Raw genomic sequence first — 25,553 nt, 5'->3', positions numbered from 1 at the left:
GTGTCTTTCGTGTCCTTCTTGTCTCTGTGTCGTCGTTTTGTTCTCGCGCTATAACTATCGTCATGCCATACCAACTAGCCCAAGCTGCCACACTTCTACGTAAAACAATCACAGCATATCCACCAGGTAAATGATTGCGAGTTGGGCGAAGCTCTCCGTGGCCTGTTTTCGTAGTAATACGAGTGCGCGCGCATAGAACCAACGGAGAATCGGCAAATGTCAGTGCCTCGTCCACCAGCGTCGGGAAGCCCAGCATCATTCATAACTACGAGGCCAGACTGCCCGAGATAGACGCACCGGTGGACGCATGGGCAGACGCATGGACAGACAGACACACGGAGGCACAGAAGCATAGATGGACAGACGAATACTTCACCCCACTCATCATCATTCACTCCGTAGATTAGTTGTGACACCGTTTTTTTTTGGCATGCAATGCAATGAAACTGACGACTACGACGACACGGGACGAACGACCCACGGCGTAAGGAGCTTCGCCTCTAAAACGTGTAAGGCCCTAACCCTGCACTCAGTTCAAACAGTCATGATACGTTTGAGTCAGTCAGGGTCATTTTACGGTAGCCTGATTTTTTTTTTTTTTTTGAGGTTGGGGTTGGGGGGGGGGGGGGGCATCACTTTGATTTCCGGAGGGGCACCATCTTGAAGGGGCCATTTTTCGCTCTCTATGCCATGGCAAAAAAAAAAAAATTTGGGGGGGGGGGCACGTTCTCGGTGAGCCACGCCCTGTCTTCGCCCCTGAGATGTTCTTAAATAAAGTACTAAGTTGCCTTGTGGTTGAAATATGGCTCTTTGTGCGATCACGGCAGAGGTGCCAGAGAACACCGTACAGCTGTGTCGTCACCTGTCGACGCCCCCTCGAATGACTTATGGTAAGCTGAGATACAAAGTCATCCGTTGCAGTTGCCGCGCTTGTCGTGCGTGTACCTGGGAAACCCGTTGATTGCTCTCTTCCGTTTCTCATGACACGTTCGCCACTTTTTTCGAGTGCGTGGTAGAGTTATTGTTTGAAGAAGCCTAGCTTTTCCAGACTGATTGAAATTAAGGGCTTTTTCTCATAGGATCACTCAAGCACCCAGAACACATCTTAGTGCAATTAACTGCATTCTTGCACTTTCGCGTCTATTTGAGGAGTAAAATCTCAGACGCAATGACGAACTACTCGACACTATGCTTTATAGTTTTTTTTCTACGTAAAACTTCGCTACTACTGTTTTGGCTCAAGCAGATTAAGAATAGTCATAGAATTAACCTGTTGATGTCATCGCTATCCTTCTGCACCTTGTCGCTTAATTGGTCACATAATTACAGATTAGAGCGATAGCTAGGCAATGTATACCAATCGCGTAAACGTGTTGTCTGAACAGTTTACGCAAGAATTACAGAAAGATTCCGCCTCCAGATTTAAATTTCGCACGTTAGGTGCGTCCTTCGATATTGGCGCCTTTCTATTGGCATGATCGCAAAAGTGACTACCATTCTCCATTGGCTCCCTACTAGGACGATGAATACATTACGTGCATACCACTAGAGTAAACAACAGTAAAAGTATCGGGCAGTCTTCCCATCCCCCTTCGATGATTAGGAGGGTAGCGGCCGTGCCAACACCTCTCTGAACTTCATTACGAACACGCCATTTGATGACTGCAATCGAAACGGCTCTCAGCAGTCAGTAGAAATTATAAAGGGCTATAGCATATTGTGCAATTCTTGCTTCCTAGTAACCAAGCCCGAACTGACTGTGACCTTCGCCGAGCAAAACACGTACCCGGGCAGCTTCGTGTCGCTCAAGTGCGCAGCGCGAGGTCATCCGATGCCCCGTGTGACGTGGACTCTGGACAGCGGGCCCGTGCCGTCGTCGCGGCGCGTGCTGCGAGGAGACTTCGTCACCGAGGACCACGTGGTGCACAGCTTCGTCAACCTGACGTCGGCCAACGTGACGCACGGCGGAGAGTACGCCTGCCAGGCCGAAAACGAGGCCGGCCGCGTCGCTCACTCTGCCTGGCTGAACGTGCTCGGCCCGCCGACGCCGCTACCGCCACGGAACCTCACCGTGCTCTCGGGCGCGACGCTAAGCCTCGCGTGTCCCGTCAAGGGACATCCCTTCGCCTCCTTCACCTGGTACAAAGGAACACACGGTGAGTGCAAACTACAGGTGTGCGCAAAGCAGGTCCGTATAGCCCGTGGGGAGGGAGCCAGCGGTGCCCCTCCTCTCCCGCCTAGAAATTCGAATGAAGGGAGGTGTTTTGCGCATGACATATAAAAAAAATGGGTGCCTGGTGCAGAATTGTTCACTGGCGAGAGGAGGAGGGAGATAAAGCTTTATTACAGCAGCACCCTCCCTTCTTCCCATTATAAAGCTTGCGTGACATCACTGAAGCCAGTGGGCGGGATTACCAGCATAGGGACACGTGACGTTTGCGATGTCACATTAACGTCATCGAATCATCACAGGAGGTAGGTTCTTTCGTTACTTAAATCGAGAATCGGAGGTAATGTATTCGGCTCAGTATGTAATGACATGGTTGAAATGTAATAAAATGTGTTGTTCAAAATAATGGCGCTTCGCCATTCACAAGAAAGCCTTGTCCACACTGCACGAACAGAGGCTCTTCTGACAAGTCACTATCACTCTGTAGGAGATGAAGCGCAACTTGTTTCTCACCAAGGTCGCCATCGTGGAATGCCATAACAGTTAGGAGCTGAGACCATGACGTCACGTACCAGCCATCCATATCCTCTCAATGGGCTGCTTACAATAAGAACGCATTGTAAACACCAGAGAATAGAAAGGTAGCGCCACGCCCCCTCCCCAACCCGTTTTTGCCTATCTTCGCCCGTGCGAGCGTAAAATCTAGTACGGTTTTTGTGAAGTAAGAATGGTTCATGCAATAATAATAATAATGATAATAATAATAATATAATAATTCATAACAAACATGCCGGCCATGTCGTGTTCTTCATACTGTGCATAGACAAGACTAAGCACGTGGGCCTCAGGCTCTTGGTCTCTATCGAAGTATGGCCGCCACGGCATGGATCTAATTCAGGTGGTTAACGCTGCGGCTATAAAGCATAATCAGCAGCGGCTTAACGATCCGAAAGCTTCGATAGTTGTCGCCTCCTGCCACCCATCGTGATGTCACAATTGTGATTCCGTGTGGCTGAGACCGCGTGCTGAATGACGTTACGTGCCAAAAGGGTTAATTTTTTCAATCTCTTAATCAATTAGAAAGTTATGCGGTCGAAAAAAAAAACACTCGCACCACTCCAGCGTTGAACAGCAGTGTGCCATATAGGTGCATGGTAAAAATATTAGAGACTAATAGCTAAGCGGCTCAGTGGGCCCGCCCTGCAAATAACTAGAGGCGCCACCTGAGCACGCGCGGAACGCTGGCACGGCCAGCGCTATCATGGGTCGAGCCGCTCGCCAGATCCTTTCGTCTCCTTAGCGAAACAAGTGCTGCGGAAAAGCGTGCTAGCGTTTTCCCAGCAAAGCCTCTGCTCGATTGACCACGAGTTCATTGTTGTTCTACAGTTGGCACAGCAATGCGCTCCGCTGAAACAAGGGGGTACCACTCAGCTGTGACTCTTTTCTTGTGTCACACTCCGCTACCCCCTTCGCTCCTTAGCTGGGTCCGCTGACCCGCTGAGCCGCTTAGCTATACTTACTACTGACTTGGTCACAAATGCGCAAAACGAAAAGCAAAAGTGGGGAAAAAAGCAAAGACTGCTTTACACGTTTTCTTCTCTCTTTGTATATTATTACAGCGAATCAGACTCTCGTCGATGGCCAGCGATACCGGATGAACAGCCATGGACGTTTAACCATCCATGATGTCGATCGGAAAACTGACGATGGTGTCGTCGTGTGCTCGGCCACCAGTCCCGACGGTCGCACAGCTGAAGCACAAGTCAACCTCCACGTCGCAGGTGAGGAGACCAGTTTCTGCACGTATTCTTGTGCGCATCGCCGTAACCGTTAACGTTCCTTATCACGTCATCGCACTCTTCCGCCCCAAAACGGCTCCCGTCCCAACGAGCAACATACATCATACGCTTTTTGACAATCAGCTATGTTCAAATACCGGAGTCCTCTTACTTTTTTTTCATTGTGCCGCGATACTCATCGTGGCACCTTGACTATCTTCTTCACTGCTAATTCGTTTAAAAGGTAGTCTGTGTAGTTTCGCGCTAATGGGAATCACCAAGTTGTAGCTACAACTTTATTCCTTCAAGATATGACACGACTCCCTGAAACGAGTCATATCAAAATATATTCAATGTTGCCTGAACGCTGCCAAAACGTTGCCTCAACACTCTTTTTATGTCTATGCTGTGTTGCAGTTCCCCCAACGATCGCCCCGTTCTCGTTTCCCTCTTCGGTACGCGAGGGTGAAAGAGCGAGTGCCCACTGCTTCGTCTCGTCGGGCGATCGGCCGGTGTCGCTGTGGTGGCTCAAGGATGGCCATCCTCTACAACCAGGCCTTCTTGACGTCAAGCCGCAGCTCATGAACGAGTTTCTTTCGGTTCTCTACTTCGAAAGCATCGCCGAAGAGCACAACGGTTCCTACACATGCGTTGCCAGCAACCCGTACGCTCGCACAAACGCCTCTGCTCAGCTGGTCGTGCAAGGTGAGTCAGCAAGGCCATCTTGCACCTTCACCACCAGCCTCATGACTACAACCACTACCAAATCCATCTACATAACCATTCTTATAACACTGTCGTGTTTATAAAATCTATTGCGAAATAACTGAGCGAAACCACACACAGTGCAGGAACAAACCTGGAGTAGATTCAATACAAGCTCGTTTAGAACTCAAGTTTATTGAATGTAATAAAAAAAGGCAAATTGAGTGCACATGCGTATTCACAACTAAGGTGGTGTGTAAACGCTCTGTAAAGCGCCTGCATGAAGCTTCCAAAAATCTTCTGCAATCGGTAACCAAAAGATAGCGACAGATCAGTGAGGGAAATTTTCGAGGCTTTGCCACGTACGCACACAACCAGTTCTACTATGCACTCAGTCACGCCGACGGATAACGTGTGCTATCTGGTAAGCCGTCCAGGCACGTTCACACGAAACGAATCGCACGCAAGAGGGCAACCGGATTTCCAAAGAGCAGGCAACGAGCATGCGTTGGTGATGAGATTCACGGATGGTAAGAATCGGAGCACTTCCGGTGGCACTTCTTCTGCACCGTGTGGAGTGAGCCTGTTCTATTGGGAACATTGCCAGATCCGGATCAGCTCCACCGCCAGAACCACTCTTTGTAGCACAGCTCTCTACACCGCCAGTGGCGGAGATTTAACCGCAATTCGAAACCACCCCACGCTTTTGCAGGGCATGACGTCCCACGTGACTGACGCAGCGCGCAGCCACAGAGCGCCCGTTCAGTCCGCGCGCCCTGTCGATGTCAGCCGCGGCTCGGAAGCAATAATATTGCATCACGGTGCCAGTGGCATCAACATGAATCCGCTATTAGAATTCGCTACGAGTTGCCTTTGTCAGCGGTCCTCCACTGAGGCTGAGCCATTCATGAATCTAAGGTGATCGTTCTACCATCTTGCAGCACTGCGCGGTATTGCGCGCGCGCGTGTCGGTGCCTCCATTGGCTGCGGGGAAATTAGCCAGCTTTTCCACGCGAAGAAATTGGTCCGGGCACGGTCCATGCAAGCAGCCGCGGGTTTCCGACCTTTTGAAATAATGCACGTACACTCTCACGAGTCTGCCTGTCTGCATGCTTGCGCGCTCTGCGTTTGGTGTGATCATGCCTTAAGTCTTAGGCCACGAACTTTTCAGCGAATTACCACGTGAGCTTACTGCGTGACGACAGATGTGCGCCCGTTCCGCCTTCTTACAATCTCTTTAGTGAAGTCCAGTTTTAAGCGAGCGCTTATCTTGTACATATCACTTCTTTGTTTAGTGCGTTTCGCTCCACTATTTCACTACGATGAACCAAATGACCCGATAATGAATGCTTCTGTCAAATTTATTTGCAATGCATGAATGAAGTGGTACATGGATGTTTCTTTTCCGCCTTACGTCCGGTGACCCCGCCCTATTTCTTCGAACAAGTCATTCAAAACACCTTTTTTTTCCGCCACGCTCGATGGCGTTTCTCATTTATTGCCAACACTCGATGAGTCTAAGGTCCCACTGTTCAAGCCGTCTTTGCTGTTTAGTACACAACGGGTTCAGCGTAGTACTATCCTTCCCTTCTTTGTCTTTCTTAACTAGCCTGAGCTTGAAATTAAAACAAAAAATATGCCCACTGTGCCTGTCGCCGCTTATGGCCGGGGTAACACTTTGCTCTTTGCTCGGCTTCGCAACCAAAGATAGTTGTTTACAAACAATTATCGAAGGTTGGTGAGCACACCAAACCAGCTCTGCCTATTTATGAAAGTTCAAACTATACCAAACTAGGCGCTTAGAGTTACGATATCCACTTGCAACAGAGCCGATCGCCAAAAGGTCGAACCTATCAGAATTTCTCATGCTGCACATCACACTTGCTCTACTTTTCAAGACTACGTTAAAAGAAGGAAGTTGGAATGTAGGCAGAACGGCTTGGAAAGCACCCTGTATTTGGACGCAAAAAGAGAGACAAACGATCGCAATTTTTTAGCAGATTATCCTTTCATGGTGCACCTTATTTGAGCGCTCTTTGCGTCCCCTGTTGTCTGATGTGATAATTCGTATGGATTTGAGAGGTATCCGTGAAACACATGAGCTAGTTGCCTTTTCCTATACTTTCTCTTAAACAGTGGCCCCTAAGTGGGTGTACACGCCATCTAGCACCAACGCCCTGAAAGGAAGCACCATGCGATTTGACTGCCAGGCTGATGGCTTTCCAACGCCAGTGATCCGCTGGAAGATGTCAACAGGTAACATTGCGTGTGCATCCATAAATGTAGATATTCTTATTCCGTGTTAGATTTTTTCATATGACTTCAATAGTTGTCCGACGTCTCAATACAAATACAAACCACAAGCTGAAGAGTGACGCTTAATTGACCGTGCTCAGAGATGAGGTAGTGAAGAGACACTGACACGAAAGTTGTGATAAATTTATATAAGTTGTTTGCTTTGGAAGTCTGTCAAATCATAAATAATTGTCTGTGGTGAAATTCACCGTGGTTCAAGGTTTCTCGATACTTTTTCTGTTGATGGTTTTGCGCAGGGGGTGTCAAAAAGAATGTTGGAGTAAAAGTTTGCTCAAAGAAACACAGAGCACATAATGTTGTTGCCACTTCTCAGCATGTGCTACCATAGTGGAAGTTTTTCGTGCTGCAGACTGGTTACTTTTTTAATATTTGCAGGGATTTATTCTAAGTCTGAATAGCATAGTAGATGTAAATTGTGCTGCTAAACTTGAACAGTTTTTGTTATCACTTGTGAACAGTCGTTCTTCAGTGCAGCCTTGTTTGGATGTAGAAAAAGAAGATGTTGTAGACTATATTACGTGTGGAACACTCAAAGAAACACATTTACTTTATGGTTATTTTTTGTCCCACGCGAAAAGGCATAAACAAATCAGCGTTTATACTCACGAGAGTATATGGCTAGAGAAGTTGCTACATTATTATCCTCGCCCACAATCCGTATAGCATTTGATAGTTCTTTGAGGTATATAATTGAGTGCTCTGCTTCCTGAGCTAGTGCTCGGCAACCATTTCAGAGGGTGGGCCAATCTGCAAGAAAGCGACTAAGTGGGGGGCCAGACGGCCACAGAGAGGGGAGGGGGGGTGTGGTAAGGCGAGGGGTGACGTAAAAAAGAACGAATATTGGGGCATTGGCGATTCAGTACAAACATTGAACAAAAATCATGCTTATTTGCTGCAAGCACGTCAGCAGATGACAACTTACAGGCATACAATAACGGGTTCAAACCCCATCAGAGGTCAAAATGCGACGTCGCGCTTCCTGATAGGAGGTCAAGAGGGGGAAGAGAAGCGTTCTGACATAGTGCCGGGGGGGGCCGCATATTACTGACTCGCGCGCCACATCTTGTCAACTATTCGAAATGAAATGCCTAAAGACTTTCACGTTATTTCACCAGCTGTCCATTATAAAGAGCCGTTCTTTATTTTCGCTTGTTAGCGTTTAGATAGTATTTTTTTTAGCCTCAGTTGCCGGCGCTCAAGCCGGCACGCACGCCACGTGAAAGCGAAGTAGAGAGTTCGCTAACGCTGCTCGCCCAGCCCGGGTGACGCCCCAGTCTGCGTTTTGTCTCTTCCTCAATTCCTCTCGCTCCTTCCTCCCTACCAGGCTTTCTCTCCCGCTTTTATCGAGCGAACGAGACGGCACGTTTGCGCGACAGCAGCCCTGTTCGCTTAGCTGCATCGCTCTGCCTACGCTGCTATAGTACAGCGTGCTCTGGCACGCTGACATGGAAAGCACGGCACCCCGCATAACTCCACACAAACAAGCTGCCGCATACAATAACGCCTCGTCGGCGTCCTAGACTCGGCATGCTGAACTGCCGATGCATGTTCGCGCATAGCTGGGCGTAAAACACTGATTAGAATTCAATCGAGCCTGACACCTAAGTTTTACACACTAGCTTGCCCTAAAGTGCTCGGCTCCATTTTGTAAGGGAAACGCGTCACGATTATCGTATTCTAGCCCGGTAATGAAGAAGTAATGAATGTTTGTCTGGTAAGGTTTAAGCAGTCTGGAAAAGGATAAGGTTCATTTTGGTTGGCATTTGATTTTTTTACAGCCACTCGTACATTTACTTAATGCAAGAAGAGCTTTCCTGAATATTTTTCGGCATAAGAAGAAAGAGCTTCTTTGCCTTAAACGGGAACAGTATATTACTGACAGACGTCGCACAAAGACGCTGTGTAGAACACTTTCAGCCAGTGTAGCACTCAGCGCGCGTGCCAACTTCAGAACAAAACATGATCGAACCCTCTCTACCTACGATGTGAGTTCTGCCTTTACGAAGAAGTGAGGAATTTCACGTTATTTCATATCACAGGAGGCGTCTCCAGCAGTTTTGTCACCATACGGAGCAACGCCAAGCTGCAAGTGCTGGAAAATGGCTCGCTCGTCCTGCAACACGTGGATGCTTCCGACGCAGGCATCTACCTTTGTCAAGCCACCAATGGAGTGGGTCCTGAGCTCACGCACGAGGCGAAATTAACCGTTTCCGGTGAGGCACGCAGAAGTTTAAGGAGCCCCGTACAAGAAATACGTGAAAGGAATACGAGTACTGAAGGCTAGAGCGATACCTGCTTGTTCGCTTGTTTGTTGGCTTGTTAGTTTAGTTAGTTAGTTAGTTGGTTAGTTAGTTAGTTAGTTAACTAGTTAGTTAGTTAGGTCAGCGAGAATAAGAAGTGTACACAAATTATAGATTTTTGAAATTGCCAATACACTATTTGCACCAATTACTCGCACGCGTTTTATTCAAACAATGCGCGACGGTACTAATGTGATTAAATAGAAGGAGTGGCCCGACTGCCGCTTAATCGTCTGGACAAGTTCGTAACAGCTAAACCAGCATGCATTTTTTCGACCTTGCCTGAATGTAACTGCGAAAAAATTCGATGCACTTGTTTAGGTGGAAATCTTGTTCTGCGCTCTTATTTTGTTTCTACTTTAGAGCTTAGAATGTTCACTGTTGCAGCTCGGCCAAGCCTAAGTGCACCAAAAGAAGACTTTATTTAATACAATACAGTTGCTCAAACGGTATACCTCAAGACACAATAACTCAACTGTACTAACTTTTATTCCTTCAAAAGCATCATAGCTAAAGTGCTGTTGGAACAAGCATACATCTATAGATTAAAAATGACAAACGAAATTTAATTTTTGGAGGCCCATAAAAAGAGAAATTTCATAAGCACAACACTTGCTTAAACTTGTTCAACATAATACAAGAAAAAATGTACTGATAATAGAACATTCAGCATATTGCCTGCAAAAACTACTATTTGCAAAGGTTGAAAGGATTCTTTTGAATGTTTAGAAACGTAATCAAATTCATCTAACATAATGGTGTTCACTCCGAGAATCTGCTGAGTCTGCATTTAAGTTAGCTGAGTGGTAAGATCGTCCTGCGATATTTAAATGTGTAACTTTTCCCTTATTTTATATAGCAGGCACGTCAAAACAAGACATTCTAGCGCATCACACCAGCTTTTAAAGTTTCTGGAGAACATGCGTTCCTGTTTCTTTACATGTTCACACGCGTCCTTGCCAGGTGCTAAATATTTTTTCGGCCATATTGCATGACTAAAAAATATCCGCTGAATAGGTGAGTCTATTGAACAGAAATTTTCATCTTTTTGACTACATTCTTTAAACCCCAGTCCCTGCCACCTTCATCACCAGTTCCATGTCGGTGACGTCTCGTAAGGGAGACAAAGTGCACCTGCAGTGTGACTCCATCGGCGACCCTCCACTCACCATCACGTGGTACCGTGACAACGTGCTTCTCGACATGGACAGACACCCGAGGTAATTAGCGCGGCCACTTTTGCCCTCCACGACGGCCACGTAGTGGTGACGGTCGGACGTCACCGCTTATTCGCCAGCGATGGCGTTGGTCACGTTCCTGCTTCGTTAATAAAGGCCCTCGACATAGCTCGACGCATCTGATTGGCTTTGTCGTTTCAGACATTGCATAGCGAAGATGCAACAACAACAAAAAGGGGAAGGTAGTTGGGTGTCTTCTGTATGTGTGGTAGTCTAACGTTTTGTTTTCATTCTTTCTGCAGCCTCTGAGTGTGCTTGGATCCCCGTCAGGAATAAAATATATGGCTTTTGGTCTTATGATCTAAACAATTTGATGTCATTTTCGGCGTCAAGTTCTGCCAACTTTCCGAGCAATCACCCAAGAAGGCACACTTTTCGAATGACTCTTCATAACCGCTGTAATCGACTCGCGATACGACATTGATACTTTCATTATGGTGTACGAGTAATCACAAAAATATCATTTAGCTTTCGCACCTTTTAAATCATTTTGCGTGCGTTGCGCGAGTGCACTTGTTTTGAGTAGATTGAGTACAGAATAGTGCATCCTGAGCCTGCGATCATAATTGTCTTAAGTGAAGTTTGCATTATAACTCAAAAGTATTACTTTATGGCGTTTATTGTACCTGTTTCAGCAACTATTATCTCGCCAATTTTTGTTTACGACCACTAGGTACACCTTGAATGATCATGAACGGGAGGATGGCATGGCGTCTCAGCTATTGCTCCGTGATGTCAGGACAAATGACACTGGAACTTATGCATGCAAAGTAGCCAACAGCCATGGCAAGGACGAAATGTTCATCAAGCTAACAGTGCAAGGTAATGCGACAACCTTCTATTCCTTGTTCCTGTCGTCTAGATAGTTACTATGAAGAATACACTCACTCTAGTTAGGTATTCTAGGTATGAATACATGTAATACCAGTAACTGCCCTGTGCAAATCATTTTAAAAATTTTTAAACACACCATGATTTGATGTTCGTGTGCCACTAATAAATGTTCAGCAAAATGTGTAGCACACGTGCATCATGCACGACAAGTTTCTGTACATTTCACAAAATATCTCATATTAGCTAGTTGAATGGCCCTGATGTGTATATATATGGATGGCCATTGCACATGCTCATTGGTTAGTCAAATGTGAGATTCCTAATAACGTTCATTAGGGAAAAAGTATCAGAGTCAACAAACTGTTCTTTAACAAACGTGATACTAATTCACTCAGCCGATGGGCTTACATTTATAGAAAAGTCCATTAAATGTGCAGCTGATATATAACGGTTTGTTTGTTTACGTATGTGTCCCTACCTACTTCATTGGTACGAAACGCAAAGTAGTAAAAAGGGCAGCGGTACAGGACTCCAAGAGAACTTTTTCTTGATTATGAAATGAATGTTTTGTAACATTTTTAGACCTCATTCTATTCGTTTAACATTCTAGGCACTGCATTATTGAATAAAAATGAAAATGTAGCTTAAATGGAAACAAAAAATAACGGACCAAAATTTCGCAGTAATGAATGAATGCTGAGAATTGTGCTGGGACACCTTCCTATTAGACATTTTTTATTTAGTCGAATATTACACTTCTGCAAACGAAATTGCATTAGTTCAGTTCACATACACTCATTCAATGTGAGCCATTTATTTGGGGCAAATATTTGCACTAAGTTTACGTAACCAGAGTAGAATTACTGTCAAGAAGAGGCAAAAGAAGGAAGCCCTTTGAAAGTTCTATGACAATTTGTACACTTTTCAGAGGCCCCCTCTCCACCAACAAATGTTCACGTGAGCCACCTAGCAAGCCGCTCTGTTTCCATACGTTGGAGCGTACCTTTCGATGGAAATTCACCGATCACCCAATACGACTTCAAGATACACTCTTCAAGAGGTAAAGATAAATTTCAGGGTCTAAGTTGTGTTCGGCTATTGTCATTTAACATGTGAACCGTCAAAAGTAATACAGTACAAAACTGATGATTCAATAATGTCACTCCCGTCAGCCAGAACCAAAAGCACTCCTAATATGAGTGCGAAATCTTCTTACAAGCGCTCTTGGCAAATGTTTTTTGTGTATGTGAATAAACAAAACTGAATTTCTTGTGTGGAAAAGTGTGATTTATTGCGCCACTTCGCGTGGAGAACCACTTGCTATCGGTTCAAGGCAAGTGTTGGTAAACCCCCACTATTGCTACGAAGAGAAATTACGGTGATTTGTGGACTAGCCTGAGTGATGTTAGCTGTGTGTTTCTTCTCCTTCAGTGGATGCTTATCAACTATTCTTCCCGTATCTTCGTGACACATATCTATGTTTCTTTAACATAAATGGTCAAGTTCACACGTGGGGAACACAACAGCAGTAAAATCCCAGTTTACCGAATGGCCTCCGACGTATTTAGGTATTACGATGTTAAAAACCATCTCTGAGACCGCGCTCATTTGGGCTGTGACTTGAAAATCGCTAAGCACGCAGCAAAGAAATAAACCTGATAGCTAATACTTAGAAACGGTATATGCATATTTTCTCTATTTTCTTTTGGGCTTGAAGATGGCACTTCGCGCGTGATTCCAATTCCTGGAACACAGCTGGAAATGACACTGGACAGCCTGAGCCCGAACTCTGCCTACAGGGTTGAAGTAGTCGCTGTCAACGGTATTGGCACTGGAAATCCGAGCGAGCCTCTGTTTTTCACCACCGACACAGAAGGTATGTGAACCGATGCTTTCCTATAAATAAAATGAAGATTACTTTCATAAGGTCTCGGCTAGTTGTTGTGGTGTGGTTGATGTTTTGCATCAAAACATTTTTTTTCGTCTGTCCTAATGTGGCCGTTTTCTGCAATAAACCCCATTGCAAGCAATATGTTCCATTACTAGCAGTGCAATTTTCTTATTATAAGTTCTTTGAGCTTCTGCTTTACTTTATCTTTCAATCTTGCTTTTTGTGGTTTGCTGCAGTACTTACCTTGGGATTCCTTCTTTTCAGGCAATGCCATGTAAGTAGAAAGTGTAAAACGTGCCTTGTTCAAGTGAAGGGGTTGTAACTAAACTTCACATGTACATTTCATCACTTCAGCTTTGTGCGATCATCAGGAGATTCCTAAATTAGTTTACATCCCAATCTCTCTAATGCAGTAGGTAATATTGACGCTTTTCTATCACCATGCATGGAATAAGAAAGGTTGTGTTTCGAGTCTTACCAGCACTCGTTTTGTCCCATCTGCTCCCACTGTCCTAATTGTATATTGTGAAGCTGTATGACTTTATATTATGTGTAGTACTTTTTTTTCATTGGGTCTGAATTTTTTTTTTGACACAAGCATAACAAAGAAGACGTGCTTTTTACCAAACCGACTTCATAAGCCACCATTGCTTGTTCATTCTCTTTCCTTCAGCACCATCGGCGAAGCCCGTCGACTTGAAGGTTATTCCACTCAACGCAACCAGCCTTCGTGTTACTTGGAAGGTGAGTGCATAAATTTTTCTGTGACCATGTCACCCTGGAAGTGTTGATCATGAGCGATATAGATTTACGAGACTTTTGAACACCGCACAAACTTGAAGTGCGGCGAATGACCCTTTCCAGCGAAAACCACTAGCATTTAAGAAGATCTTGACAAAGATTCTCTTTTTTTTCGAAGATTTCTCAGCATCAGGTTAAACCTAAAGCATCGTCAAAGTATTCGCAATAAAAATTTAGTGACATGCCGTGTACTAAGCCTGCTACGGGAATTTATATCATACCCTCCTTTTCACCCCTGCCTGGCCTCCTTAACTCATGAGGCATGCTGCCATCGCTAACGATCGCAGAGTTCTCACGAGTGCACTCATCGTTTTGAGCGTCTACCAGTCTATACCTCCGAGACCACTTGCCGACAGGTTGCGCACCGTCTCGGAGTTCATCACGTAGTGCGTCCGGCAATACGCATGCCGTCTGGCTAAAAAGGCGAAGATCGTGGAGTGCTTCATATAAGCTCCGAGGGGCGCCGCCACCCTACCAGCCGATCTCGCGCATTCTACAGCGCATCACAGCCAGTCAGATTAGCAGCAATGGCTGCTTACGTGCTCTAGAGCCGCCAAGCGGCAAGAACATTTCGCTCTGTGAATGGGCGGTTGAAAATACGTTTGGCCGAGTTGCAACAATCTGCACCAGCCCCGCCGCGGTGGTCTAGTGGCTAAGGTACTCGGCTGCTGACCCGCAGGTCGCGGGTTCAAATCCCGGCTGCGGCGGCTGCATTTCCGATGGAGGCGGAAATGTCGAGGCCCGTGTGCTCAGATTTGGGTGCACGTTAAAGAACCCCAGGTGGTCAAAATTTCCGGAGCCCTCCACTACGGCGTCTCTCATAATCATATGGTGGTTTTGGGACGTTAAACCCCACAAATCAATCAACAATCTGCACCAATCTACTACCCTTCGCAGCTTTAAAGCGTTGTAATAACTTATACAGTTTACGCAGAGAGCTAAAATTAGTCTCTAGATAACCCCAGGGACTTCGTCTATTGGTCCAATGTGTTTGTACAAAATTGCCAAAACTGTTGGAGGGTCCCTTCAAATTTGTCTTTGTATGTGCGAGAGAGAGAGAGAGAGAGAGAGAGCGATAACGCGTGGGTGAGCGAGCTTATCATAAATGTGCTTGTGAAGTGAGCCAGCAATGCGAGTGCTGCTGTAAATTTGGAGTATTAGTTTCACCCGGCAGGCCCATTTATTATCCTAAATGTACAGTTAAAGTAGTACTACAATGGCAAACACGTCTGTTGTGCACTAAGGCAGTCTCTATAAAGCATTGTTTCAGTTCGCTTTTTCATGCACGACAGCATTGCCTCAACACCCCTGTTAACCTGGCATATATAAAATATGCAGTAGTTCGTGGCTCATTGTGTGGATAATCAGATGGCTACATGTAGGTTCATAGATTACAGACTTATGTAGGAATATCCACTACCAGCTCTACACAGTGTTCATATGGTCTGTTCTAGCCTTTACTAACGTGAGCCATCTCTAAAACATTTGTTCAAGCCAAACTGCCGCCGTCCGACATAAAGACAAGAGAAGCTTCGTTGTGCCGAATAGGCTATAAATTGCTGAATTTTAGGTACCTCTTAGCACTGGCAATTTTTATTTTTGCCTGGAAAAGTACGCCACCTGAAACCTAGTTCGATGTCTAATCGCAGATGCTGCCAGGTGACAGCAAAATTGCTGGCTACTATGTTGGATACAAAGCAGAAGCCGATGGTCGCGCTGAATCTTTTGTCTACAAGACAGTTGAGTCTCGCCCAGGCAAGACCCAAGAATGCTACATCAAGGATCTACGTCCTGGTACGAAGTACACGGTAGTCGTTCAGGCGTACAACGGAAAGGGACCAGGGCCAACGTCTGACGAGACTGTGGGAGAAACTCCAACATCAGGTAATTGTTCATTGGTACAAGAGTCATTTTTAATGGCAGTTTCTCTGTCAGAAAATGATATTGTGCTTTTATCAAGTTGTCTGCACGAGCAATGAGTATGTTTTTTTAATGATGATGCTCATATTTCATTTATTTGACTGCCTTTATTGATTCTTCTCGTTTTAACTGCGCAGGCATATAATTGCATGGTTAGGTGAATAAACATTTGTTGTAAGTCAGTGCTTTTGCGTGTGTCCTTCTTTGCCTGGTGCTTCGTCGTTAGCACTGTTTCCCTCCATTATTTTTTTATCCTCTGAAGATTGAGTATACCACCAGTCATTTAGGTTGTTTAATCTATGGTATTCTGTTGTAACTATACTATAAAAATAGAGCAAGAGATGCTGACTTGGTTAACAGTATTTTTTGCATCTTATAGGTCAGACTCACAATACATCGTTACGTAGATTACAAAAAAGAACCTTTATAATTGCCTCTGTCATATTCACGTTTCCGCAGGTAATGCTACTGGCTAGTTTACACTAACTAGAAGTGGAAGAACACCGTATTGCACGAACGAAATTTTGAGATAAAGTTTTGAGATAATGTTTATTTCCTGTTTTCTATCTTCTGTATTCGGAGATTAGCTGTTTACAGGGCCTTATGCATTGCAGTCGTGTACCCACTCATGCCGTTTGATATGCTCAAGTATATGTTTACCGGCACACTTGTTTATACAGCTCTCTCTTTTTATTTGTCTAGACATTGCTTCACTTTTTCGCGTGACCGTCAACTACACGTCATCAACAGAACTACGCATCACTTGGAATGACGTCATCGGACCGCGGCACGGTAAGAATTTATTTAGCATCTATGCGTGCCTACCCCGTCTCTGCAGTAGGTGTCGTAAATTATGTCCGCGCAAAGCAACGCCACCTACAGGCGAATCAAGGACGGAGAATGAATATGAAATTAGTGATGGAGTGTCGCGAATGAGGCACATATGAGCCAAGAGCAGCAATGCCGTTAATCTGAGAAAATATACGCGTACTAGAGAGAGGAAGAATACAAGAAAGGCAGGGAGGATTACTAGACATACGTGCAATAATTAAATTAACAAAACGGTATCAGAAAACACACGCGAAGACGAGTACATCTCACTCGATGACCATGAACATTTTCTTTCGCCATGCTGTGGTCAAAGTACCAAGGAACAGTATCTTGGTCAGAAACGCTACCAGTGTAAATTACAACGACGTTTTCCTCGGTGAATTGGGGCGACCAGCAAGCGGGCAGTTGCCGTCGCAACTGCTAGAGGAGGTTAGCAGTGAACTTCCCCCTACCAGTTTCTTCATCTTCCTACTCGGGGTTGGAAGTGCTCAGACTGACAAGGCATCTGCACTATGATGTCGCGTTACAGCGACGGGTGCGAACGGGTGCTCGTTGCCTTGTGTGGAAGCATGTGTGGCATCCGGGAGACATTCTTGCCGTGAAAGATGCGTGGTTTCCATGCTAGAACAAATGCTTCCCGCGTCTGTCAATGCAAGATTCAACGTTTCCAGCAACTGTCAGGTCCCATCATTCTGGATATCCAATGGGCTCTTGTATCCGCCGAAGCCACCTCATTTGTTCAAGTTGACCTCGGCTGCGGAGCGGCTAATTTTCCTGGGATATTGTTTGAGCAAATTCCTTGGTTATTGCCCATTTGCAACCAATGTGTCATTCAGAGGCCGATGGTTGAAATATTGAGGACGACAAAGCCTGCTTTTTGACCTAAATACAAATCATACGGGTAATGTACAAGAAAAAAAAATCTATTCGCTCGGTCTTCGCTAGCGTTATCGTAGCAACATGCCACTATAACACTAGTTAAGAGAGAATAAAATGAGGGAAAGGCAGGGAGGTTAACCAGAAAATGGAGCATCCGGTTTGCTACCCTGCACTAGGGGAAGGGGGAATGGGGAAGAAAGATTGGAAACGAAGCGAAGAGGGAAATAGACGCACGCGAGAAAAAAAAGGAGGGGGGGGGAGCTGGGGTGCTACAGTCTATACAATAGGCCGCTGCCACGCAAAAAGTTCAGTAAGGCCTTCACTGATTTTCTGTGAGCACACAAATCATGCAGTCTTTCCAGCACTGATTGTTCAGACAAAGGTCTGTCGTCAAGGTGAGCTAACGCAGCAGCTATTTGCCGTCTTTGGACGCTGTAACGAGGGCAGTGACAGAGAACGTGCTCTATAGTTTCATCGCTGCCGCAATGACCGCAAGCAGCACTGTCTTCCATGCCGATTCGGAAGGCGAAAGCTTTGGTGAAGGCGACACCAAGCCATAGTCGGCAAAGCACCGTTGTCTCGAGTCGGGAGATTTCAGATGGAGGCCGGAGTCGACGAGACGTGTCCAGTCTACGCAGTCGCGTGTGCCGTAAGCACTCGGTGTTCCACAGGGATTTCAATTCTGCATTAGCGATTTTTCGGATAGTCATTGCAGCATCAGTCCTTGAAAATGGTATAGATTTTTTTTCACCATCTTCGTGTGCTGATCGGGCCGCTGCATCGGCATGTTCGTTGCCCAATATGCCGCAGTGACTTGGAAGCCACTGAAACGTGATTCTGTGTCCTTCGTCGAAGAGGTGGTGAAGCAGCTCTCTAATTTCCAGCACTAGTTGTTCATGAGGTCCCCGGCGTAAGGCGAATATCAAACACTGTAGTGCTGCCTTAGAGTCCGTGAACACGCTCCATTTCTTGGCTTCTTGGTGTTTAATGACTTGAATTGCGCTACGTAGAGCAGCAAGTTCCGCAGCTGTCGATGATGTTTGGTGGGATAAACGAAACTTCACCGTTGTCGCTGTTGCAGGAAAGATCACAGACCCTGCAGACCCTTCCACTTTAGTTGAAGCGTCAGTATATAGATGAGTATGGTCACTGCATTTCTCATATAACAAGAGAAGAGAAAGCTGCTTTAGCGCTGGAGACAAGAGCCGGGCTTTTGACCCTATGCCTGGAACCGTGAGTTCAACATGTGCACAGGTCATACTCCATGGGGGAGTTGAAATCCTCGATGGAGTTGTATATCCCGTAGGAATGCGTGTGCGAAATGACAAGACTCTCTGGCAAAATGAGGCACGAGGTCGGGCTTCTGGCAGTGAAGCTAGATGATGACGAGTAAGATGCCTCACGTGTGCTCTGAGCACTTCCATCATGATATGCGTCTTTAGCGGGTAGTCATTAGCGATCTCGATTGTCTCAGCTGTTGATGAACATCTCGGTAGCCCCAGGCAAACTCGCAGAGCCATGGCCTGGATGCTTTCGAGAGTCCGAATGTTGGTTCTACAGGTGTTGGTCAACACAGGCCAACTGTAGCGCAAATAGCCAAGAAAAAGCGTCTTGTACAATTGCATCATTGCATGTACTGAAGTCCCCCAGGTTTTTCCTCCGAGATACTTGAATAAGTTAGTAATTTCTGTCAGCCTCTTCTTCAAGTGGGCCACATGTGGGCCCCAGCAGAGGTCTCTATCAATGAATACGCCTAGAAATCTGTGCGTCCTGACATATGGTATGACTTGGCCATCGATTGATATAGCGTATGGTCTCATTGGCTTTCGACTAAAAGCAATCAATGCACATTTCGCTGGCGAGATTTTCAGACCCTGGTCCTTGAGGTACACTGATACCAACGTCACAGCTTTCTGAAGTCTTGCGCGTACCTGAGGCCTTGTCACGCCAGATGTCCAGACGCAGATGTCGTGAGCGTACATGGATAACTGGACCACACTTGGTAATCGTTCTACAAGACCAATGAGAACGAGGCTGAAGACGGTTGGACTCAAGACGCCACCTTGCGGGACTCCACGATGCGTTGGGTGTTGGGAAGTTGGACCATCTGCATTGTTCACAAACAAGGTCCGCCCTTGTAAATAACTGCGTGTCCAACAATACAGTTGCCCGCCTAGGCCCACTGACTCGATGGCTTCGAGGATGGCATCATGTATAACGTTGTCGTATGCTCCTTTTACGTCAAGGAACATGGCTGCAGATAGTCGTTTACCTGCCTTTTGTTGCTGGACATATGTGACGAGATCTATAACATTGTCGATCGCACATCGGTGACGGCGAAAACCAGCCATGGCGTTCGGATATATTTCATAGTATTCCAGGTACCATTCAAGCCTGGCCAAGATCATTCTCTCCATTACCTTTCCTACGCAACTTGAGAGTGCGATCGGTCGGTAAGAGGCAATGTCCAGGGGAGATTTGCCAGGCTTAAGGATCGGTACCAAGCGGCTAATCTTCCAATCTTGCGGAACGACGCCAGCTTGCCAGGAATCGTTGAAGATGTTAAGGAGTGCTTCTCGTGCCCGTTTACCAAGGTCGCACAGCATCTTGTATGAGATGTCATCCGGGCCAGTTGACGACGACTTATTACATAAGACGAGCACCGCATCGAGCTCCTGTGATGTAAACGGTAGATCCATGCGTGGTTCCCGTGAGTGAGGGATATGATTCACTGTATGTATGCTTGTGTACGCTGTCTGGCCCACGGTCATAGCGCAGAAATCTTCTGCTACCTCAATTTCATGCCGGCGATGAAAAAGTGCAAGGGCTTTGAAGGGAAAACGCTGCTCTGGAACAGAACGTAGGCCTCGCACAATTCTCCATATCTGAGACAGTGGTTAATGAGGATGTAGCGACGCACAAAATTTCCTCCATCGTTGGGTGTCTAATTTGTCAAGGCGCCGTTGTATCTTCTTTTGGATGCGCCGGGCTGTCCGTAGATCGTCCGTAGAATTGGTGCGTCGGTATCGTCTTTCGGCACGACGGCGTATCGCACGAAGTCGCTCCAGCTCGAGGTCATATTCAGAGTGCTTCGAAGATCATATTATTGTGCGCATAGTCGCATGTGCAGTTTCCTTAATAGCTTGCTGAAGACCATTGGACAGGCCTTCTTCACAAGCATTCTCAAGTTGAGTTTTGAACACACTCCAATCTATTCTTTGTGTTGTGGTAGAGGAGTACGTGTTCGAAATACCTTTAATCTTCAGGTAAGTGGGGATGTGGTCGCTTCCGTGTGTTTCAATTTCCAAAAACCACTTTACCCGTGTAGCAAACCGGCATGCAACAAAGGACAAATCAAGGCAGCTGCATTATGTAGTGCCTCGTAAAAACGTAGGACTGGCGTCATTCAGAAGGACGAGACCATGGCTGGAAACCAATGATGCTAGACGTCGTCCTGTTGAATTAAGCCTTGAGCCTCCCCAGATGGGATGATGCGCATTGAAATCCCCGGTGATAACCCACGGACCCGGATGTGCCCTTAATATGCCGTCTAGTTTGTTGGCGTCGAAATGACTTGATGGGGATATATACACGCCTAGAAGTGCGAATGTCACCTTTCCTTTTTTAACAGACAAGCACACATACTGATTGCCGTCGTGAGGTTGCACTGGCTGGACGACGTAAGTAAGCTCCCGGCGAATAAATACAACAACCTTGCTACTTTCGATGTCACTTGAAGAGAAAAATGACTCGTAGCCAGATAATCTGATTGGGTGCGATAATTTCGGTTCACATATAATCATGATAGGAAATCGGTACAGATAAACAAACTGGCGAAAATCGGATATGCGAGATCTCTGACCTCTTGCGTTCCACTGAAAAATCAACGCTTCTCGGACCTCCTGACGGAGCGACTTGTGATTGTCGGCCATGGCTTTACTGGAGGCTTGCAAGGACTGGATTCAACGCGTCCAGCACCTGTAGGCCGCTCCTAGCAGTTGGCGTATCGATGCTTGTCAGAATACTTCTGATGACACTCACAATAGATCGCAGCATAGGAATAATTTGACGATCTGCTTTTGGAGCCTCGTCATCAGCAGCATTGGCTTTCACTGGGAGTAGAGAGCGGGAAGGCTGTTCGGAAGGCCATGCGTTCGCAAGCACCGGCCAGTCTTCAGGGGAGAGAGGCTTCGCCGGTGGAGGTATTCTTGTACTCTCTGGCTTTCTACTGGATGTTGACGGTGGTGTAGACCGAAGTGGTGCATGAATATCACCATGACTGGAGCGCTTCCGTCGGTGGCGACGTCAACGCCGGGTTTTCTGTGAAGCTTCTCTATGGGTGGAGTTATCCCTGACCATTTCTTTCAGGATACTCATTTCTTTCTTGAGTCTTGGGCATTCCTTAGACATGGCCTCATGCGTACCTCGACAATTGCCGCACCTATAAGTTGTTGCACAACAGGTGTCTACCGTGTGCGCCTCCGCGCACCGGGGCCATACGGTGGAGTTCGCACAGAAGCCCTTGACATGACCGATCTTGAAACACTTGTGGCACTGAAGCGGCTTTGGGACAAAATGTCGTACCACATGCCGGAAATGTCCCACCTTGACGTGCGTAGGGATTGAGTCGCCCTGAAAGACTATCTTAACGCAGCGGCTGTTCCTGAGGCGGCTTATATGCTTAATGACCACTCCTTCGTACGCCGGTTTTATCAGAATGGGTAGATCCGTGTTTGGGATTGCCAAGTCAATGTCGTAAATGACACCTGCAGTGCAGGTCCCAGTCATCGGTACGACCGCTCGTACTTTGACATCTCCAAACTCTGTCATCACTCGAAGCTTCTCCAGCGTGTCTGCATGTGTTGTGTCAACGGCTAAAACGTTCTTACGTGTGTTTAGCCTGACCTCTTTCATTTCATTCTGTGCTATTCCCTCAAGAACATTGGAAATGGCTTGCCTGTTCAATTTTCGAAGGCTGGCGGAAGGATCCACGGGCATGAAGAGAATGGTATGCGGCCAGCGTTCACTCCTTGCCTTCACGGTTGACGTGCTTGCTGGTGTTGACGTCATGATCAGCCTCATTTTGGCCTTGCGGCTCATCACAGACACGAAGCTGCCATCTAATGAGTCGTCGCCGTCGACTGAGTAGATGTCCGTGTCTTCACTGGAGCTGCACCAAGAGCCTCGTTTCCTTGCGGAGCTTACAAATGTTGAGCTGTAGCCAGACGGGCCAGCGGTTCGTTCTTCGTCCATGGGCACGAGAGCAGGAGCATCTCTTGAGCCGTCGCTGGTGATGGACCATGAGCCTTGAGCCACAGAAGAGCTTGAGGGCGCTGACTTTTGACCACGTGGGCCTGTAGAAGTCACCGCTGCCATCGCCACAAGGCGGGACGCAGAGAGCGTCCCAGGAATTGTGGAAAATATAACGAAAAACAGTTAGTAGTGACAGACGCGTTCGATCACTAAGAAACTTCGTCGTCGTCCTCCCACTCTAACACTAATTTCCTTCACTGACTGTGCGGTACTTGCTGTTTCATCGACTTTTTTATTCAAGTGACTGGTAATTACCATCAATAGGCGTTAACTTCTACTCCTTTCCACATGCAGGCTACAAGCTCTTTATTCGACCGAATATAAGTGACTGGGAAGTATACAAGGTGTCAGGCACAACGAATGGCTACACTTTCAGCAACCTGCGCTGTGGGACGCGTTATGAAATCTACGTCGAAGCACTTGGTGAGAGTAGACCTCGAATGACGTCCATAATCACAGCCAGCACTAAAGGCTCCGGTAAGTGTTCGGATCCTCATCACTCATAACTATTGCTTGACTCCCACTGGTCATGATTCATACGCACACGCTGCCTGTTTTGAAATGTCAAACAGCACTTTTTCTACGCCAATGGCGTTATAGAAACAGTGGCTTGAGCTTCACTCAATTGTACGCAAGCTTACGTCATGCATGACTTTAAAAGAACTAAAGAAACTCGTGCAACGAACAACAGAATAGAGGATGAGTGGGGGCCACGGCCGTGTTATGGGGCTAGTACGAAATAATGCTGTGCAAGTTTAGCCACTTCAGCAGCTGTATCACGATTTCCTGAAAATAGGGCACGGTGATTTTCCGCTCTGCTGTGCGTGCTATAGAGTTTATAAAAAAGGGCGTTTGTTAAGCGACTGTCTCGCAACGCTGTATTAAGTCACCTCGTCCATACGTTACAGTAAAATAGACTTACAAACTTAGAAGAGGTTTTCTAAATGAAGCACGCTACCTTCACCTAGGCAAAACACTTTTTCTGAGCCATATTCAAAAAGTATACATTAACTGCAGGAAATGTAGTTTGGCTAGAAGCGAACAGCTGGCGCTGAGCATCACAAACTTATGATATCTCATCCATTTAGTCTGGAGCGATTCAGAAGAAGTCGTTTGCTTACAGAACGTTAACTGACTCAGCATTGTAAACGGATAATAGCGGGCGATGTAACGATGTTCATACGCGCTGCACAGTACCAGTGGCGCCCGCACACCAACAGCCGCTGCTGGTGGATAGCGAGAACGTGCCTCTAGACCAGGAAGCCTTCGGGGACGGAGGCTGCCCTATCGGCCACTACGTGGTCAAGTACCGCGCTCTGGACGACGCCGAGTGGACCGTCGTGTCCAAGGAGGGCAGCAAAGGTCACGTCGTGGCGCTGAACAACCTCGAGAGAGGACGACGCTACAAGCTCCTCCTCGGTGCGGCCAACTCAGCGGGCTACACCGAGCGCCTGTATGACATGCACGTGGCACCAGCCGCCAGCAAAGGTGCGTTAATTGTAGCGTGTCAATCAATCATCGAAATGCATTTCTATACAGCTAAAACCACAGAATTTTGAAAGTTTGCTATCGTGAAGCACCCGTGTAGTAGACGCCGAGAGTATTATGGCGAGGCAAGAGCATTTTCGCCGTTTCCAAAACATTGTATGCGGCTATATGTCCTAATAATAATAATAATAATAATAATAATAATAATAATAATAATAATAATAATAATAATAATAATAATAATAATAATAATAATAATAATAATAATAATAATAATAATAATAATAATAATAATAATTATTATTATTATTATTATTATTATTATTATTATTATTATTATTATTATTATTATTATTATTATTATTATTATTATTATTGGATGCTTAAACTTTGTCTTAAAGTGTTGAACGTGACAGCGATATCGTGTCCCTAGTGCGTACTTCCAAGACTTAGTGCATGAAAGCTTTTCGAACTCGCTATGCATCCGCTACGTGGCCTTAAGGGAATAAGCGCAACAACGTGTGTGCCTTGCATAGTGGGTGACCGGCTTGAAGCCACGAAGTTATTACAATAATCACCTGTTCTGACGCCCGATCGCCATGAACGCTTGCACTACGCATTATTACTTCAATATTTATGTTGCATTCTGAAGCATGTATACAGGATGCGTGTGTTTGTAAAGCCGAAGTTACTTTCACTGTGTTTCCAAGCTGAGGAAGTTATTTTCGCTTTATTCACAAGCGGATGAGTGGCTGTCTCGTAGAGCACCGGCTTGCCACGAAAACGACCTAGGACCAATCCCCACTCAGACCGAGGTGTTCTTATGTTATCTGCATCTTTCTATATTTTTTGTTCACGCACAAGATGATGACTCTCCGCTCACAACTCACGACGCCGACACCGGAATTTCATGGAAACAAGCTCTTTCACGCTATCGCGTTAATACTCATTATTTATACTGCATTACATCTCTAAGTCAACATGTTCCACTATGTACTGTCCCTCGCTCAGTCATTGTTTATGAAAATAAATAAACGTATTTCGAAAATAAAAACAAACAATAAAAATGCATTCGCGATGGAGTGAAGC

At 46.1% G+C, this 25,553-nt stretch overlaps 1 protein-coding gene across 1 annotated transcript in view; it reads left to right on the top strand.

The window, feature by feature from the left end:
* The window catches only part of LOC142792740 (cell adhesion molecule Dscam2-like), a 136,671-nt gene that overhangs the window by 99,847 nt on the left and 11,271 nt on the right, over positions 1 to 25,553 (top strand). The window contains exons 7-20 of the mRNA XM_075885669.1: positions 1,740 to 2,156; positions 3,790 to 3,951; positions 4,366 to 4,653; positions 6,790 to 6,909; positions 9,009 to 9,182; positions 10,342 to 10,489; positions 11,181 to 11,329; positions 12,270 to 12,401; positions 13,059 to 13,217; positions 13,906 to 13,976; positions 15,683 to 15,917; positions 16,656 to 16,745; positions 23,271 to 23,453; positions 24,171 to 24,464. Coding sequence (XP_075741784.1) covers positions 1,740 to 2,156; positions 3,790 to 3,951; positions 4,366 to 4,653; positions 6,790 to 6,909; positions 9,009 to 9,182; positions 10,342 to 10,489; positions 11,181 to 11,329; positions 12,270 to 12,401; positions 13,059 to 13,217; positions 13,906 to 13,976; positions 15,683 to 15,917; positions 16,656 to 16,745; positions 23,271 to 23,453; positions 24,171 to 24,464 — 2,622 coding nt within the window. The remainder of the gene's footprint in view (positions 1 to 1,739; positions 2,157 to 3,789; positions 3,952 to 4,365; positions 4,654 to 6,789; positions 6,910 to 9,008; positions 9,183 to 10,341; positions 10,490 to 11,180; positions 11,330 to 12,269; positions 12,402 to 13,058; positions 13,218 to 13,905; positions 13,977 to 15,682; positions 15,918 to 16,655; positions 16,746 to 23,270; positions 23,454 to 24,170; positions 24,465 to 25,553) is intronic.

This window comes from Rhipicephalus microplus, chromosome 2 (genome assembly GCF_043290135.1).
Source record: "Rhipicephalus microplus isolate Deutch F79 chromosome 2, USDA_Rmic, whole genome shotgun sequence".
Taxonomy (NCBI): domain Eukaryota; kingdom Metazoa; phylum Arthropoda; class Arachnida; order Ixodida; family Ixodidae; genus Rhipicephalus; species Rhipicephalus microplus.
This window is presented reverse-complemented; position numbering and strand designations above follow the sequence as displayed.